This window comes from Ovis canadensis, chromosome 18 (assembly GCF_042477335.2).
Source record: "Ovis canadensis isolate MfBH-ARS-UI-01 breed Bighorn chromosome 18, ARS-UI_OviCan_v2, whole genome shotgun sequence".
In the NCBI taxonomy this organism is placed as follows: domain Eukaryota; kingdom Metazoa; phylum Chordata; class Mammalia; order Artiodactyla; family Bovidae; genus Ovis; species Ovis canadensis.
In genome coordinates, this window is record NC_091262.1 from 79,120,166 (window position 1) to 79,136,718 (window position 16,553).

Sequence of the window (16,553 nt, forward strand, 5' to 3'; positions counted from 1 at the left end):
TGAATCCGGGCTGGCCCACACCCAGAGCCAGGGGGACTGGGTGGGGGCGTGGCTGGGCAACGTGGCCACCTTCTCTTGGTGTCAGGATGTGACTTCTAAAATCCACCCTGTGGTGGTGGGCTTCCTCGCCAAGACCCCATTCTTGGCCTGCCTCGTCCCCTAGTAAGTGGATTTCCTTAGGTCCCTCTGTGCACGGGTACTCACTGACATTCCATTTCTTTTACTGTTATCAGCTTGGAATTTGTTCACCTCCGTGATGGGATCAAGAGAGACTTTCCAGGTATCAAGTGTAGCTGTGGGGCTGCCCCCAGACCCCTCACTCCCATCCCATGCCCAAATGTCTCCATCCGAGGACAGTGCCTTGAACTACTCAGGAGGGGGAGTCCTGAGTCTCGTGATTTTTATTTACTTACTAGAAAAATATTTCCTATTTGAGGCCTGTCAGAAAGAGGCTCAAATGGTCAGTCTTCTTGGATTGCTGCATTTTCAAAGAAAAATAAAAGCAATACATGTCAGTAGAGAAATCCATAAAAGTGTAAAGAAGACAAACCACTCAGGATTTATTTGCCCAGAACAGCTAATGGTTTGGGGGTAATTTGGAGGTATTACCTTCCAACTCCTTTTCATTGGCTCTAATCATGAAAAGGATCTCTAAAGAGCAGCCCACCCTCTCTCCCCCACACTACACACCCCAGAGTCAAACACAACACACTGCCTGGAAGGCCAGCAATCTACTGGGAAGTCAGCTTTATCCGTGGCCTTTCATGAAAGGCGCTGCATTTTATTTGTCTTTTAATATCTACAGTTTGGCAAACTCTTCTATGCAAAGGTTGGGGCTGCACCCGGAGCTCAGGTTTCCAGGGAGCAGCATGCTCCTGACATTGGGGTCGTGGGTAGAAAATCCACATGTGATCAAGAAGCCATGAGGCTCCCTGCTTACCAACCACAGGATCACGACACACCACAGGGACCACCAAGACTCTGACTCGCAGGGCGTGTGCGTAGGAATTGTGTTTGGATAAGTGAGAGCAGAACGAAAAAAGGGAATCCCTCCTATAAGTCCTTAAATGCCAATTTCAAGTGTTCAGGCTTTGTGTTGAGGGCAAAATCAAGTTCTCGAAAGGTGGTTAGTGTAGGAGTCATAGATGAGTGTGTGTTCTAGAAGTGAGTGATAGTCGCTCAGTCGTGTCCTCTTTGGGACCCCATGGACTATAGCCTGCCAGGCTCCTTTGTCCATGGACTTCTCCAGCCAAGAATACTGGAGTGGGTTGCCATTGTTCTAGAAGAGTTACTGTCAATTCCAGCATCCCAGAAGACAGGATTGTGTTAGATCATTCTCCCTGAATCCTTGATGCCCAGTTTTGTACTTTACAGGAGGCACAGAGGTGGTATCTGATAATTCCAGTCTCCCCCACCACAAAGCAGGTTCATAGGAAGACCCTCTGTGTGCCCTTCTGCTTCTTTGCCTTGGGATGAGGTCTAGGGGGAGTGAGGGTGGTTCAGGGATGTGTGATTTGGGGGGTTTTGAATTGCCAGAGGCTGGCACTGGTCCTGGCATCAAGAAGGCAGAAGCATCAGCCGTCACTGTGGCCAGCCTCAGGATGTGTGGAAGGAAGACAGCTCCGGGGAGAGATTTCTGGGGAACACTAGCATTTTACCTGGAAGACTGAGAAGGTCAGCTTAGAGGGGCAGGCACTCAGGGGTCACTGAGCAGTAGAAGCCTGAGCGTGGTTTTGAATAAGGGAACACATTTACCCACGCCTGGAAGATGGCTATGGGAGGAGCTTGTCTTCATTTCCTGGCTGAATCTTAGGACGTTTGTCTACTTGCCCACAAGTATGTACATGTGGATAGGAGACTGCTCACATGGCTTTTGAGGGCTCCCAAGAATGAATTTAAAAAAGAAGAAAAATGTATGTTTTGAATTAGATCTACGTGAAAAAAGAGAAAGAGAATGAGGCAGCAGGCTGAACTGTGTGTCTGGGCCACTGGCTCTCCTCCAGGGATCTTCAGGAGAGTTGGGTTTTAGCATGTACAAAAAGAAAGTGAGCCATTTCTCAAACTTGGATTTCCTTGTCTGTTTTGCCCTATCGATATGATCTGAGCCTTCATATGTCTCTTTTCCAGCAAGTAAAGCTTACATGACATTGTTCAGATTGAGAAGCAGTTTGGATCCAAATATTACCATAGAGTTAGCTCTTTCAAGTTCTTTTTTTTTTTTTTTTTTTTGCTTTGGACCAACAAATATTTAAAAAGTTAGGTTCTGAGCTCCAGAAAAGCCAGGAAAAACATTTAAACATATGGACTCTGTGTGTGTGTGTGTGTGTGTGTGTGTGTGTGTGGTTAAACCAAGCACAGTAGAGATTAGTTTACAGCAGTCTGTCTTTCTCTCTGCCTTTTTCCCCTTCTATCTCTTTCTTTCTTTCTTTCTTTTAGGAAGCCAGAAGGATAAACACGTTGCCATGGAGTTCTGTTTAAAATAAAATACAATGGAAAGAAAAGCAGCATGATGAAGTAACCACATGGACGGCAGGATACACCTGATACTAATTACTGTCATGCAGAATGTTCTGGAAGACATTTGACTCGCCTGATGTATACATTCAAATCAAGCAGAGCAGGACTGGAAGGCTCCTTGGGGACCATCTTGTCCAACTCTTTCCTTTTTCCAGATGAGGAAATAGGGGCCCAGAGTGAAAGGCCTGGACAGCAGCCGCCCAGTTAAAGAGGGAGCAGAGCTAGGATTCAAACCCGCGGCACTTTTGTCGGAAACACAGGCTTTCCAGGGTCTTTTACCTTAGCCTGTCACTGAGACCTTGAAAAAGAGGAGTGGGATTTACTGTGAAGCTCTAAGCAGCAGGCCAAGGAGCCAGGAAAAAAAAGCAGAGAGGCGGATTCTGCGCCGGGAGGCCCACCTCTCCTCCCGGGGGCCAGGCCTCGAGGACGGAGATGCGCATTGGCCATCTGGAGTTTCTCTTTCCAGGGCCTCTCGGAGGCACCCCAACCAGAGCTGGGGGCTCCTCCCAGAGCATCGCTCATGTCCATTCGGGGCTGCAGGAATGACGCCAGGAGGCCGTCTCTGGAACAGCCTCCAGGGACCCCTAGTGCGTAACTACTGACGCTCTCTGGTGGCCGCCTCCGCTCCCACGCAGACTTCCCACGCGCGCGGAGGGTGAGCTGGCGCCCCCATGACAATGCGCACCCCTCTCGCCTCTGCCCCCGAGAGGCTAGCAACTGGGCCTGCGGGTGTCTGATTGGCCGCGCCGGCTTGACGACAGGGGCTCCTGGCCGCTGATTGGTCCCTGCTGGCTCCGGCTGTTTCCTAGCTATTAATACCGTGGCTAATAAACGCTCTCCTGTTGACGAGGATGCTCGGAGCCATGATTTTTTGAAGCTTTCTTGACACCCGCGGTTGGTGCGGGCCTTTCTGTTTTGCAAGTCCTGCGGCCGGGGCTCTAGTCTCTGGGGCACCTTGCATGCTCTCAACCAGGCTATAAAGGGGGTTCTCGTCCCCCTCTTACGTTATCTGACACTTTTAGGTAGCTCCTCGCCATGGACCCCAAAGGCCACTTTATCTTCATCTGCCCAACAGCCCGCCCGTAAATGAGCCCCCTGCCCAAGGCTCGGTGTCTCGTGCGACTGGGTGGTCCATTTTCACTTCCCTGTCTCTTGTGGTGGGCTTACAAATAGCTCAGTCCCTTCTTTTCTGCCCAGGAATCTCCCGACAGTTTTATAGTCACCTACAGGATCGCTGGCCACCGCGCGGGGAGAGGGCGAGGGGGCGAGGGTGTTGTTGGCTCTGAAGCGCCTTTGAAGCTCCCCACAAGAGCATGGGAGCTCTTTCTAACTTGATACCTCCTGCGGAGCCACTCTGTCTTTCCCCTTAGGGACCCATCACTCATTCTTACCCCTCTTCTGTCACTAGGCGCTTCATCCTTGTCCTCCCGGCTGCCACCCACCTGTCGCCCTAAGATAGATCCTTAGTCCCTTTCAACAGCATTTTGACCTTTGCGAGAGGACATTTGATTGACGGTTCTGCCCACTCTGCCGCTCGGTGCCCGGCAGAGCTGCCGAAGGCGGCACCTGTTAAGGATTAAATCTCATGTGCCAAGTCCCGGAGTCCGAGGCCGTGAAGCTCTGGTCTGCGGCAACATGTGTCGCTGCCTGTTTCCCCGGGGGCGAGGGGGGGGGGTGGTGGTGGTGGTTCAAAGTTGTATGTGTGGGGAAGTGATCTCAAATTTGGAGGGGGGTGCCCTATGGATCTCCTGGTGGGACACGGACCTCCTTGAAAAGTACTTTCCCTATAGGGACACATCTCGTGTCTAGACTACGACAACTCCTTTTCTTAGGGGTACCCCCGCTTTTCTTTAAAGTGGAGGAAACGGACCTCTTCGCAGAGGAGGGGGACATTGCAGGGTTCTGGGTACCCAGGCTGTAAGCGGCAGAGCCGGGAACTCACAACCCGGTTTTTCTGACTCGGAGGTGCACTATGGAGTCTCCTGATCAGAAAGGGACGAGTAGGCTAGAAGGAGGTGACAGCCGCCGACTTACGTTTGGGTGCCGCTTGTCTTGCCTAGGGCATTTTATTTCCCAGGACAATAAGCAGAAAGCATCATTTTCTTTCCCTAAGCTGCATCCTCTGATAGAGGTTCCGAAATAGCCAGGTGTGCGATCTGCCGCCCTCAGCGCCCCAGCTTTGCTCTCCGCCCGCCCGAAGACAACCACCCCTTGTCCAGGTCTCCCAGCAAATCGTGCACAGAAATCTCCCCCGCTCGGCGCGCGGGCTCGTGGAGGGAAAAAGCCCCGGCGGGCTCAGGGTGTTGGTCATGGCGGCGAGGGGCACTGCGGCAGATTTTTCCCTCCCTTCTTTGCTGCAATCTGGGTGCGGCTAGAGCAATTTGTCATAGAATCTGGGGGGCTCATTTTTCCGGCCAATCACTTTTGGAGAAATGAGCGCATTGCAGCAGAATGCACTGACGTCAGAGACCACCCCTTCTGCGCTTCCATATAAACCCCACCCAGCCAGCCCCTAGCGCAGACGGCGGAGAGCTGGGATGGAGCGCGCCTTGGCCCGCTGGCCTGGGCCGCGGCTCCTCCGGAGAGCCCGGGCGCCCACGCGAGAACCTCCCTACCCGGTGAGTGGTTGGCCATCCTTTGCCCGAAAGGATGTGCGAAAGGAAGACGACACCCCCTTCTGGGCTGGGCTCCGTCCTACTGGACCTGCCGCGAGATAGATACCCGAGACCGTCTCCTGAAGGCGACCACTTAGCCTGGTCCCCGAGCATCGGCGACGGAATCGGGTCGTGAAGGAAAGTCTCGAGGCACATTTTCCTGGAGGACGGGGGAAAAAAAAAAGAATCACAGGGCCCCTTTCCAGTCTGGTCACTGAGGGCAGGCTGGGTGGTCGCAGCTTCAGTTACGGAGTGGGAGGAATATGAGATCAACCCCTTGTCAGAGGCCAGTGTGCCGCAGTCACCGCGGTCCAAAACCGAGATTTTCTGGGTTTGAAGCCACCTTGAGAATCGTGAGTGGTGAGAGACGTGGTGGTGGATGCATTCCACATTCCCTAAGAAATGGGGGGAGCACCCCAAAAGCCAGAGTCTCCCGGGCATATTTTCCCGCTAGTTTTGGCCAGGTTCTTGGTGGCCGTAGGCATCAGGAGTGGAGGTACTTATCCGCTAGGGGTTCCAAATCCAAGTACACAGGTTAGTGCAAAGCCTACTCCAGCCAAAATTCAGACAGTAGCATTACTACCTGATATCATCTGGTTTATTAAAATAGTGGAGAGATATGGCGCCCAAGTGCAAACCTTCCAGAAGCCCCCCCACCCCTGGACGGGTTCCGTGCATAAGGGCGGCTGGGGGGGGGCGGGTCAAGTGATTAGGGGTACATGCAGAATAGAGGCAAGGGGTGGGTTGAGGTGGAGGGAAGGCTGTGTCCTTGGGTCTGGAGGGGCTGGTCAAAAGGGAAGAGAGAAATACGGAAAAAGGGGGCGTGTTGGGGGAGTTCTGGGCTCCGGGAGCGGAGAACTGAGGGATCGGGGGGTCTTCTCGGTGTTGCGCGATGGTCCCTGGAAGGTTCTGACGTGTTGTGGGCTTTTGATTTTTGATCGAACCGCCTCTTGCCATTTCCTTTGTCCCTGTCAAGCACCCCCCCCCCCACGCTGCCCCCTCCCCACGGTGGGCCGGCGGGCTTGGGGAGGGGGAGCGCGAGCGGGTTGCTACGTGGCAGGTTTCTGGAAGGTTCTCTCGCTGGCCGCCAGAGGGCGCCCGCGGCACTGCGGAATTTGGGGGGGCGGGGAGGGGAGGTGGCCTTTGTTCTCCTGCTGGAGGGGGTCGGGCGCGGGATTTCCTGGAGAGTTCTGGGTGCATCTACCTAGGGAAGAAATGTTTTAAGACCCCCCAGGGAACCTGGGGAGCGGTTGCAGGATTTCGCGCTGGGTCGCGATGCCGTGGTCGGCACTGATTGCGTGACCTAGGGCGTCGTGGAAGAGCGTGGACACAGATGAGTTTATTTCGGCCGGTTTGGGTTTTGAGGGTCTGAAAAGGTGTGGCTCATCTGAGTAGGATGGAGAAGCCGTAAAACGGTTAATTAGGCGCCATCGTGCGGGGGTCTTGAGATTCTTACTGTGGCGGAGAAAAGGAGACGAGATTTGGGGTGGGGTGGGGGGCTCGGTAGTGGTCTGGGTAATTTTAGGCGGTTTTGGCTACTTTTATTTTATTTCCTAGCGGTACCGTATCTGTATCATGTGTCCAGAGACACATAAGTGTGTGAAAATAGTGTATTGAAAACTGGGCCTTTATAATTTTAATTAATGGGTGTGTAATTGCATTTTCTTGAGGTTGGCGCCAAGATTACGGTGTTTTTACCCATCAAAAGTGGAATCTTGTTCTGGAAAGACCCCTATGGCGACTGTCCCCTTGAAATGCTCAGCTCTTTCTGGTGCCAGATTGACCCCCGCAGTTGAGGGGCACAGAAGGAGCTCAGGACCTGAATGGGGGGGGCGAGCGCCCCCCCATAGAATCCACAGGTGGATTCTGGCTGGTGTCGGCCGGCGTGGCGTTTAGGGGACCCAGCGGCCCTGCGCGATTGGCTGGGGTAGCCTCTGCCCCCCCACTTTCTTAGGCCTGAGACCTGTTGGGCGCCCCCTCCACCTTATGCCAGCTGTGCCCCTGGCAGCTGCGGGCCGGGCGCGGGCGGGAGGCTGGGGTGCGCGCAGGTGTCTGCTCTCGGCTTCTGGGTGCTGGCCGCGCGCCCCCTAGCGGTCGGTGTCTGCAAATGGCTCTCGGCCCGCTAACCAAGGCTTCAGGTTGCGCACGCGCACACCGCGATCATTTGTGCCCTGTCAATCAAATCTTCCTTACCCCCTCCCACTTCTCTCCCTCCTCCCCTTTCCGCTCTTTTCCCTCCTCCCGTTTCCGCTCCTCTCCCTCCTCCCCCTCCCCTTTCCTTCCTCCCCCTCCCTTTTCCTTCCTCCCCCTCCCCTTTCCTTCCTCCCCCTCCCATTCCCCAGCCCCTCCCATTTGCGTCACCCCTCCTTTCCCCCCCTTCCTCTCTCTCATTCCCTCTCCCCTCCCCTTCCCCCTCCCCTCTTCCCCCCTCCCCCCTCCCCGTTCCCCCTCCCCCCTCCTCCCCCTTCTTTCCCCCTTTCCGTTCCCCCTCCCCCTTCCTCCCTCCTCCCCCTTCTTTCCCCCTTCCCGTTCCCCCTCCCTCTTCCTCCCTCCTCCCCCTTCTCCCTCCTCCTCCCTCCTCCTCTTTGTTCACTCCCTCCTCCCTCTCCCTCGGGCTGCCCCCTCCCTCCCTCTGCTGTTCCAGTGCCGGCCGTTAGAGGTCATCAAGACGGTTTCTAATTGTGTCCCCCTTCCCCTGCCCCAGGGTCTGTCTTCAAGGATGACGCCTTCCGTCTGCCTTCCTGCCACCAAGGACCACCTGTGGATGACGAGCTGCTGCCCAGGTGCTTGCTGCTCACCTCCGTCGTATGGTACCTCAACCCATCCTAGTGGCAATTGAGACCCAATACGGTGGGCAGACCCCCCACCCCTGCCACCCTGCTTGCAGCACCCCCATGCCCATTAGCAATTAAAAGGCAATTTAAAATGTTAACTAATTAGGTTTAGCTGTAATCAATTCATTTCAACTTTAACTGACACCTAGACTTGGCCTTCTAACCTTTGATCTGTTGCAGAGGTCGCCAGGAGCAGGGGTTCCTGGATCCCACCAGCAAACAAGGCAACCACCGGGCAGTGACCGCCCCCCCCAGGCCGCCGAAGGATGAAGAGGACTCAAACTGACCAGCCCGCTGTCCCTCTTGGCTAAGTGTTGAAACCAGCGCCCTAGTGAGGGGGCGCTGGTTAACCTCGGACTTTCGATGTGCTTCTGCCTCAATGCTTTGCTTTTCTATGTGTGTCTGCTTCTGTTAACCTTCCATCAACCTGGAGGTTTCACCATCCCCAGGGAGGTGTCAGTCTTTCTCAGTCCACCCCGTCATTACTCCCAGGATGGTCTGAAAGGAAGGGTCCCTTTGGGAACTTCTCAGGAGGGAGACCTGGGCCAAGGGCTCGACCAGCATCTCCCTGGCAATTCCAAGGCCCAGGGTGGGCTTCTGGAAGGAGCATGATTCCAGAGGCCATGCTACTGAACTGCCAGGGGCATCCCCACCTCCTCCAGATCTCCTCATCCTTTCTGGGGAACGGGATCGAGAAAAGCAGCCTCCCAGGGTGTTGTGAGTGTTGGTCCGATTCTGGGAAGCCGGTAAGGCCGGGCATAGACGAGGCGGTCAGTAAATGTTTTTTCCCAAACAGGTTGGTCGACCACGTCCCCCTCGTCCCTCTCACCTGTCTCACGCTTCTCGTTTATTCTCCCACAGCGCTCCGGACAACCCCAGTCCGCAGGGCTCTCGGTGTACCAGGTAGGGGCCGTACTCAGCCAGGGCTGACCTGAGTCAGGCCCTGAGTCATTTCCGAGCACTGTGTATGTTCTGAGCCTATGTCGTTGCTACGTCAGATGTCCATGTGAGCGAGGCCGCCTCATTTACAAATGAGAAAGAATGTGGCCTCGATTTGAGTAATTTTAAAAGGTGGAGGACAAGAAGACAGAACTGAGCACCCCTCCCTGTGGGATGGGAGTGACCCACACTTAGAGTGAGGTCGCTGAGGCTGGAGGAGTGTGAGCGTTTTGTCCCGTTCCTGGCAAGAGAAGGGGTCAGAGTTGGACCCTGGGTGCCATCAGGGGCTGCCCCTTACCCCCGCCTCCGCCCCAGAGTCCTACCAAGAGCCTTTTGATTTCCACTCCAACGTTTGACAATGGGACAGCCTGTTTGGAATCCCAGCTGCCTGGGGTGGTCTTGGGGGTCTTGGGTGGCCCCACTGCTGGTACCATGTGCTGGTCCCACCTCTCAATAACGGTGTGACCTTAAATGCGTTGCTTAACTTCTCTGAGTCTCAGCTCTTTTCATGGCCTAAATGGGGATTAGGGGGGGAAAAAAAAGCAACACAAAAAACACCCGCATTTATCTACCCCACATGGCGCTTTTGAAGGCCAAATGATGTAACCACTATGAAAGTGCTTTGTAAATTGCTGTGGAAATTGCGAGATACTTAACACCAGGAGGCTGTCCCTCATTATCACATGCCCAGCCTTGTCTCCCCCAACGCCCCCCCCCACAGTAATAACAGCTAGCACCCACTAGGTGCTGTGTGTTTGCACTCAATAAATAAATTCCAGAAGAAATAAAAACAGAATTAATTCAACAAACATTTTCTGGACTGCCTACAATATGCCCCGCACACCAGGCCTGGAATGTGATACAAAGATGATGAAAACAAGTCTCTTGGAAGCTAATTGGGGTCCTCGTTTGACCAGCACTTTCTTTCGTCCCCTTTTAAGCCAACCAGTTTTGTCCGGACGAGACAAAAACAACTCGGGCCGCTTTAGAGAAACCCGGCTTGGTGTAGACAATAGCTCCCGGGCTTCTGAAAGGGGCTGATTGGATTATGTGGCAAATGAAGGTGGAAAGATGACTTGGGAGGTGGCAAATGAAGTGGGCGGAGATCTGCTGTGAGTTAATCCAGGCTATTAGGAGGGACCTTTTGTCTTCCAAAGGCTGGCAGGAGCTTTCACCACTGGGTTTTACATCCTTAATGTAAGGACGCATAATTCATGGTCAGTGAAAACTCAGGCCCCAGTGAGATCTGAGTGGGCTGTAAAATTGAGCGTCCTGCTACCAGTGAGTAATTATAGGGGACATTTATGTCTCCCTTCGCAGTTGGCAAAGGCCTTTTGGCAACCATCAATTCATGTGAACCTCACAACTCCCTGTCCGGACCCCGGGCTGGCCTGCACCTCCTCGGGGAACAGAGGCTGTCAAGCGGCCTTCAGATGAGGGCATCTGAGGTGTCTGACATGGTAAAGGGAGCGGAGGCCCCCCACCCCAGCCCCTCCAGTCTCAGACCTGGCCCTTCGGCCGCAAACGAGTCCCTCCGAATTCCTAACTTTGCTTTCTCTGCAGCTTCTGAGCCTCCGGGCCTCTCCTGGCCTCCTTTCCAGCCTCTGTCTCTTTCCTTCCGCAGCCCCGCCTCCTGTACAGCCTATCTACATCCGCTGTCTTCCTTCCTCACCTTCCGTTTCCCCTCCAACCCACCGCTTCGTGGTCTCCTCAGGTCCATTGAACTCCACCAGCTCTAAGGTAATGACTTTTCTGGAGCTTAAAATTCCGGACACGTTTTCGGCTCCCGGACGCACGGACGTGTATTCAGTGTTTCTCTCACGGCCTTCCCAGCTCCTGGTCTCTGGTGTTGACAGACAGCCCTCTACCCTCCACCCCCTGACCTGTATGTAGATGGTACAGAGTCACCTGCCTCTGGCCCTCCTTCTTAACCTCTCCTAGAAGAGTATCCAGCCCTTCCAGAACCTTCCAGAACCTGCCTCTTGGCATCTTCTCTGAGTTGGAGTCCTAACCACTTAGAGCCGAGGCCTCGAGGTAGCTCAGTGTTTCCAAGCCTTTCCACCTTTCTCTCAGTTGCAGACGAGTTATCTTTACCTGGCAGGTCAGGTGGGCTATCGTACAGGTAAAACCTCACATCCCCACTATTCGAGGAACTTGAAGTAAATTCAGTCAAGTGTTCATGAGAAAATACAGCAAAGGTTGCCCTCCGATTTTCTTGTAGGTTAAGTTCCCACAGGAAGGAGCGCAAAGGAGAAGAAAGAAGTGGGGGGAAGGCGGGCGAGAAAGAAGCAAAGACTAGAAAAGGGCCCCTAAGGGAAAAAAAAAAAAGCAAGGGGAGACTTAGAAAATACGAAAACCCACCCCCCAAAAACACATCCAGAGAAAGGTTCCTTCTGGGGTTAGGCAAAAAGAAAGTAAACAGGAAAAAGGTTTCAATTGATTATCCCAGTGACAAGTCCCAGGAAGCTTTCAAATCAAATTGCCCCATTTTAGGTTTTTAACTCCTTCTATCGGGTTTAACCTCTTTACCTCCCGCATCCTGGTTAAACCCTTCTCCTGGCCCCCTCGCTGGTGATTAAATCCTGAAGGTACATGGAGCCTTTCAGTGAATGAATGGCCAGCAGAAAGAGCCCTCCCCCTCCCCCCAGCTGTGTTTTTCAGTTTTATTCCACTTTCTGCCCTTTTCCCTTAATGAACACAGGGCTAATCTTGGGCCTTGTCAAGGAAGAGGCTGTAGACCTTAATGAGGTAGCTGCTGGATTCCAATATTCATCTCATAAGGAGCCTTCTTTGTCTGAGAAGGAAAGACACACTGATTATCATAATGAGGTGAACGGCGGCTGCAGGGCAGGGGCGAAGAGGGTCTGAAGCCACACTTCTAATTTTGGTGCTGGAGCCCAGGGACTTATTCTGCTCCCCATTCAAGTCTTTGCTTCTGTCCCAGGTCACGGTGCATGGAGTGAAGTAGAAAGTTGCAGGCAGCTTTGGGCCACAGATGAGGGTTGCTCTGCAGAAGAGTTCTTTGTTCGACCCTGTGTGCAGACCAGCCATGGGCCAGGGTGACTCAGGCCTCTGGGGTCAGTTTTCCAGGAGCAGAGAGACAGAGATGCGGGTCAGGCTCACCCCGGACTCATCCTTAGGGTTCCTGGGTGTTAAACCTATAAGACTTCCAAAGGCTGGAAAAGTAAGGCTGCACCTGTAGCCGAGCCAGCGTCTGGAACGCCCCTCTCAGGTCAGGAAGTGTATGGGTATTGGTACCCCAGCACAGCCCCATCCTCGTAGAAGGGCAGAGCTGGGGGCTCACACTCAGCCCCTCATATGATGAGAGACCCCAGTGATCTGTCAGGACCACTCAGATCCAGTTCCAGAACCTGGCATCACCCACTTCACCCCCTAACGGTTCCCATGTCCTGCGCCCCGCCCCACCTGTCAGTCCTCTCTGCCCTCATTCTTAAAATCCCTGGAGCCCTTTCATGTCTTTAGGGAAGGTGTGCCTGAGTCAGAAACTTAACCTCACTTGAAGGCAAATCAATCACGATTAGATCACTCCAGTTAAACCTCAGACTCCAGCCAGACCTTCCCCCAGATGGGGGTGGGGGTGGGGGGGGGCGGAAAAAGGAGTGGGGTGTGGAGAAGTGCAGTGTTTGGAGCAAGAAAACTTGATTAGTTGAAAACTTCTGGTCCTCCCTTCCTCAACTTACCTCTTGGCTAAAGGTCCCCTGGTGTTGGTGGATGAGATTTAGACACTTTCTGAGTCAGCAGAACCACCTCCCATCCAGTTCACTAGATGACAGTGTGGACGGCTGCCCAGATGGCCAGCTGGGCCCACTCCATTGCTTTTGGTGGTGGTGACCCCAGATGTTGCCCGGACTTGGGGACTGGATGGGGTGGGCACTTCTGAGAATAGGGGGTCCCACCAAAACCTGCCCTCTTCTGTGCAGTTTGTGGAGAGTAAACTTACAGGGGAGCTCCTGATGTTTCTAGAAGGATTCATTTTAAGTAGGAAAAGGAAAATCCATAGAACCCTTCATACCCTCAAATACATACCAATAATTAAAACATCTGCCCCAGAGTCGTTAATATTTTAGCATTTGAGAACCCAGGGAGGAGGTGGAAGGCAACTGAGCTCATCTTCTGAGGCCACTGGCAGGGAGGTGTCTGTGTTCATGACTCCTGAGTGGACGGTGACTGCTTTAACCTGTGTCCTTGTTTCTGCGGCCCCCTCCCCCCTTCTGCAGCTGAACTGAAACAGCTCCCAGCTCCCTGTGCGCGCGGGACACCTGCCCCCCACTCCTCCAGCCTGGGGGTCCTGCCGGTCTTCCTGTGTGGGCCCCGGGCCCCAGCGGGCTCAGCCATCATTCAGTCAATCCTGGAGGCTCCCCCCAGTTCTTCTGATTATTCCAGTTTTTTCTGCTTTCACTGCCCCCTTCTGTGATCCATCCGTCTTCTCTCCCTGACTCCCATTTCCTCATCTGGTCCTCAGGGGGGCGTCCTAGGCCAGTCCACTCCTCCTTTGGGTGTCCCAGAACCAGCCTGGCACAAAATGGGGCTCAGTAAGAGTATGTGGGATGTCTGTTTGGACAGGTGAGTCAATGAAGGAACTTGACTGTCAAACTGCTAGGTGGGAGTCACTGGGAGTGCAGGAAGTGTCAGGTCTAAAGGGTGGAGGGTGGACGTCCTTTAACAGGGCAGTGGGTGTTGCCCCACCCCCAGCCCCCTTTGAGCGGGGCCCCACCAGTCTCACCCCTTCCTGGACTCACGCATCCATCCCGTCATCCAACAGTTGATCCTTACTGAGCAAGCCCATAGCTCGGCCCCGGACTGGGCACCTGCCACCCTAGCGCGTCCCTTGATGGCCTCTGCCTCCCCAGGGTAGGGGGCCGGGGGGTTGCTTCTGCCCAGGGTGCCCTGTCGGCTCCCAGGCGCTGGAGCAGCATGCTTATGCTCTGTAGAGAAGGCAGGCCGGGGCGGGGGGGTGCGAGGGGCAGGCCTGCTTTGCCTTGCTGTGGTCGGGTGGCCCCCTTTGAATCCGAAGCCTGGGGAGGGGGCCCCGAACCTACCCTTCTCCAGGGCTCAGCTGCAGGTCCCAGCTGGCCAGCCCCTCCTGCTCGCCCAGCCTCCCTGCCCATCCTGTGGCTAAGTGCGCATGGTCGTCCTGGGCCCCCAGCCCTGAAGTTCAGGACTGAAGAGGGGACCAGGGCAGCCGAGGCGTGTGTCCCCTTGGGCTCTGGCTCCACCGGGTCTCCCTCTTGAGCTGGGGGTCCACAGGCTGGACCCCTCCCTCCAGGATGCCCTCCTCCTCCTGGGACTATATCCAGCTCGCCGCCCCCACTTTGTGGGCGGGCACCTGCCCACGGCCAAGGGCCCTGGCTGGGAACCTCCAGGGAACCTTCAGGCCTCACCTTTCCCAGCTGCCCACTGGGCTCCTCCTCTGTCTGGCAGGTCCTCCTCTATCTGGCGGCTCCTCCTCTGGCTTCACCCTACCCCCCGGCTCTGCTGGCCAGATCCGATCTGTGTGCCCTTCCCTGTGCCCCTTTCTCTGGGTTCAGGACCCTGTGCTTCTCGGCCGTCCACTCTCTGCTTAACATGATGGTTTCCTCACTGAGCCCGCACCTGTGGTTGCCTGCGTGCTGCCCAGCCCACCTCTCACCTGTGTGCCTTTTCCCTGTCTCCCCCAGTGCAAGAAGGCCTTCCCCCTCAGGGTGACTCAAGTTTCCAGTGGGTCTCCAGTGGCCAGGGCGCAAGCCCCCCAAAACCCGGCAGGCCACCTCCCCCTAGCATCCTCAGGTACCTCCTCCTGTGGGCCTGGCCTTTCAAGCTCTGAGTGACCCTGGGCTGCAGCCAGGCTTTTGCCCTGTCCTCTTCTCCCCACCCTAATCCCCCCAGACCCCCTTGCCATCACATCCTGCCAGGCCTGACTGTCCAAGCGCTGTGTCCTGGTGAGTCCCAGGCTCGGCGCCCCCGCCCCCCAGGCCTTGTGGCCCGTCTGGGCTGCCCCCTGGCTTGTCACTTCCCACACCTCTTCCCGTCCTTGCCACCCCCAAGAGCCACCTCCCTCCACCAAAAACCATTCGGCAGGTGAGACCAGGCTCTCTGCCTTTTCTGGGTCTTATGTATGTGTGGCTTTTCTGGGGGGCTCACCTTGCTGTCCTTCTGACGTCTGCCTGTTCCTCCCCAACCAAGGAGCCCTGGCGGCCCCGGATCGTGAACGCCTGGACGGAGGAGGTGGAGGAGCTACCCTGGAGCAGTACGTCTTCCGGAGGGTCACCCGGCGTCTCGCGCCCGCCCCGAGCCGCGATGCTGGTGCCTGGATTGGGGTGAGTTGCATGCTTTTTTGAGACACCACGATTTCATCAGGCTTACTCAAACATGTCTCAGTTCGAGGAGGTCCACATGCAAACCTTGGGAGGGGGTCACTTCCAAGGGCAAGTTCTCTGCCACCCCGACCGTGGGGCTGGGTGTTCTGGAAGCCGCCAGGAGCTGAGACCCTTCTGCGCCAGCACGGTAAGTGGGGAGCATGCCCTCGGGTCTGGGCTCCTGAGAACCAGCGTGGGCCAGGCACACACATGGTAGGTCCTCACAGAGCTTTGCTGAGCATGGTAATGAAATGAATAGCAGGACATTTGCCCTCCGCCTAAAGCCCAGCTACTGGGCCCCTTTGGAGATGCAAAAACAGCCATGCCTGTCCGCCTGGAGCTGGAAAGGCGTTTCTGCCCACACGCCATGGAAACATCAGTGGCTGTGAGAATGCTGGGTTCTCCCGTGCGAGGCTTTGATAATGTCCTTTAATCAAACAGTGGTTTTTGAGGGAGTTCTTCCCTTGGCCTCGTCTCCTCACCCCTGACATTGCAGCGGGGATGGGAATGTTTTTGTGTGTTTAAATAAAATCAGTAATGGTGGAGCACAAGAAAGCTGGGGTTACAGCTCTACAAGGCTCTCTGGGCCCAACACTTGTTTATGGGACCTTCATTTATTCAAGAAGCGTTAATGGAGCCTTGGGGGCCTGGGGATGGGGCTCTTCTTCAGGGGCCTGAGGCCAGCTTTGCCTTTAGGACCAGAGGGTCTAGTTGGATGCCTGGGCGGGTCCTGTATGGTGATGTGGCCTGTGTGGCATCCAGGTCCGGTGGACAGGGGTGGGGGGCTCCCCCGAGGGCGCCTAGCTTTCTGTGGTCGCAGCAGCTGAGCCCACGGCAGGGCTCCTGGAGGGGCCTTGGGGGTGTTTTCACAGCCAGCAGCTCAGTGGAAGGTGGCTGGCTCTGTGCGCATGTCTGAGACGTTCGGGGTAGCCACTGGGGTGAATGAATGAAGGCACTTAAATGGCCGGGATGGCTTGGATGATGGGGTGAGAGTTGACTCAACTCGCCTGCTGTTTATGGAGGCTCAAGTGGGCCCAGTCCTGTCCCTGTCCTGGTGCCTCGATGCTCCACACAGGTCTCTGTGAGAGGAAACGGGGGCCACGTTGGAACTGGGGGCCCTGTCTTGGGGTGCGCCCGCCCTTATGAGCCCTGTAGCCCAGTGAGCAGAGGGGCTGGACCCCAGTACTCCCCAGGGGTCTCCGGTTTCCAGCAGCTTCTGTAAGGCTCTTGCATCAACCAGATTTGGGGGACAG

General features: G+C 55.3%; 1 protein-coding gene across 13 annotated transcripts in view; it reads left to right on the forward strand.

Moving 5' to 3' along the window:
- Positions 1-4,123: 4,123 nt before the first annotated feature.
- LOC138423649 (uncharacterized) overlaps positions 4,124-16,553 on the forward strand; it is a 36,218-nt gene continuing 23,788 nt past the window's right edge. For 2 of the 13 annotated variants that reach the window (XM_069559811.1, XM_069559814.1), the window contains exons 1-6: positions 5,032-5,135; positions 7,876-8,021; positions 8,186-8,908; positions 10,569-10,684; positions 14,623-14,731; positions 15,128-15,261. In XM_069559811.1, coding sequence (XP_069415912.1) covers positions 8,614-8,908; positions 10,569-10,684; positions 14,623-14,731; positions 15,128-15,261 — 654 coding nt within the window. In that variant the 5' untranslated portion in view covers positions 5,032-5,135; positions 7,876-8,021; positions 8,186-8,613. Of the gene's footprint in view, positions 5,136-7,875; positions 8,022-8,185; positions 8,909-10,568; positions 10,685-14,622; positions 14,732-15,127; positions 15,262-16,553 lie in introns of all 13 variants that reach the window. The other 11 variants (XM_069559804.1, XM_069559808.1, XM_069559803.1 and 8 more) reach the window with 9 other exon arrangements.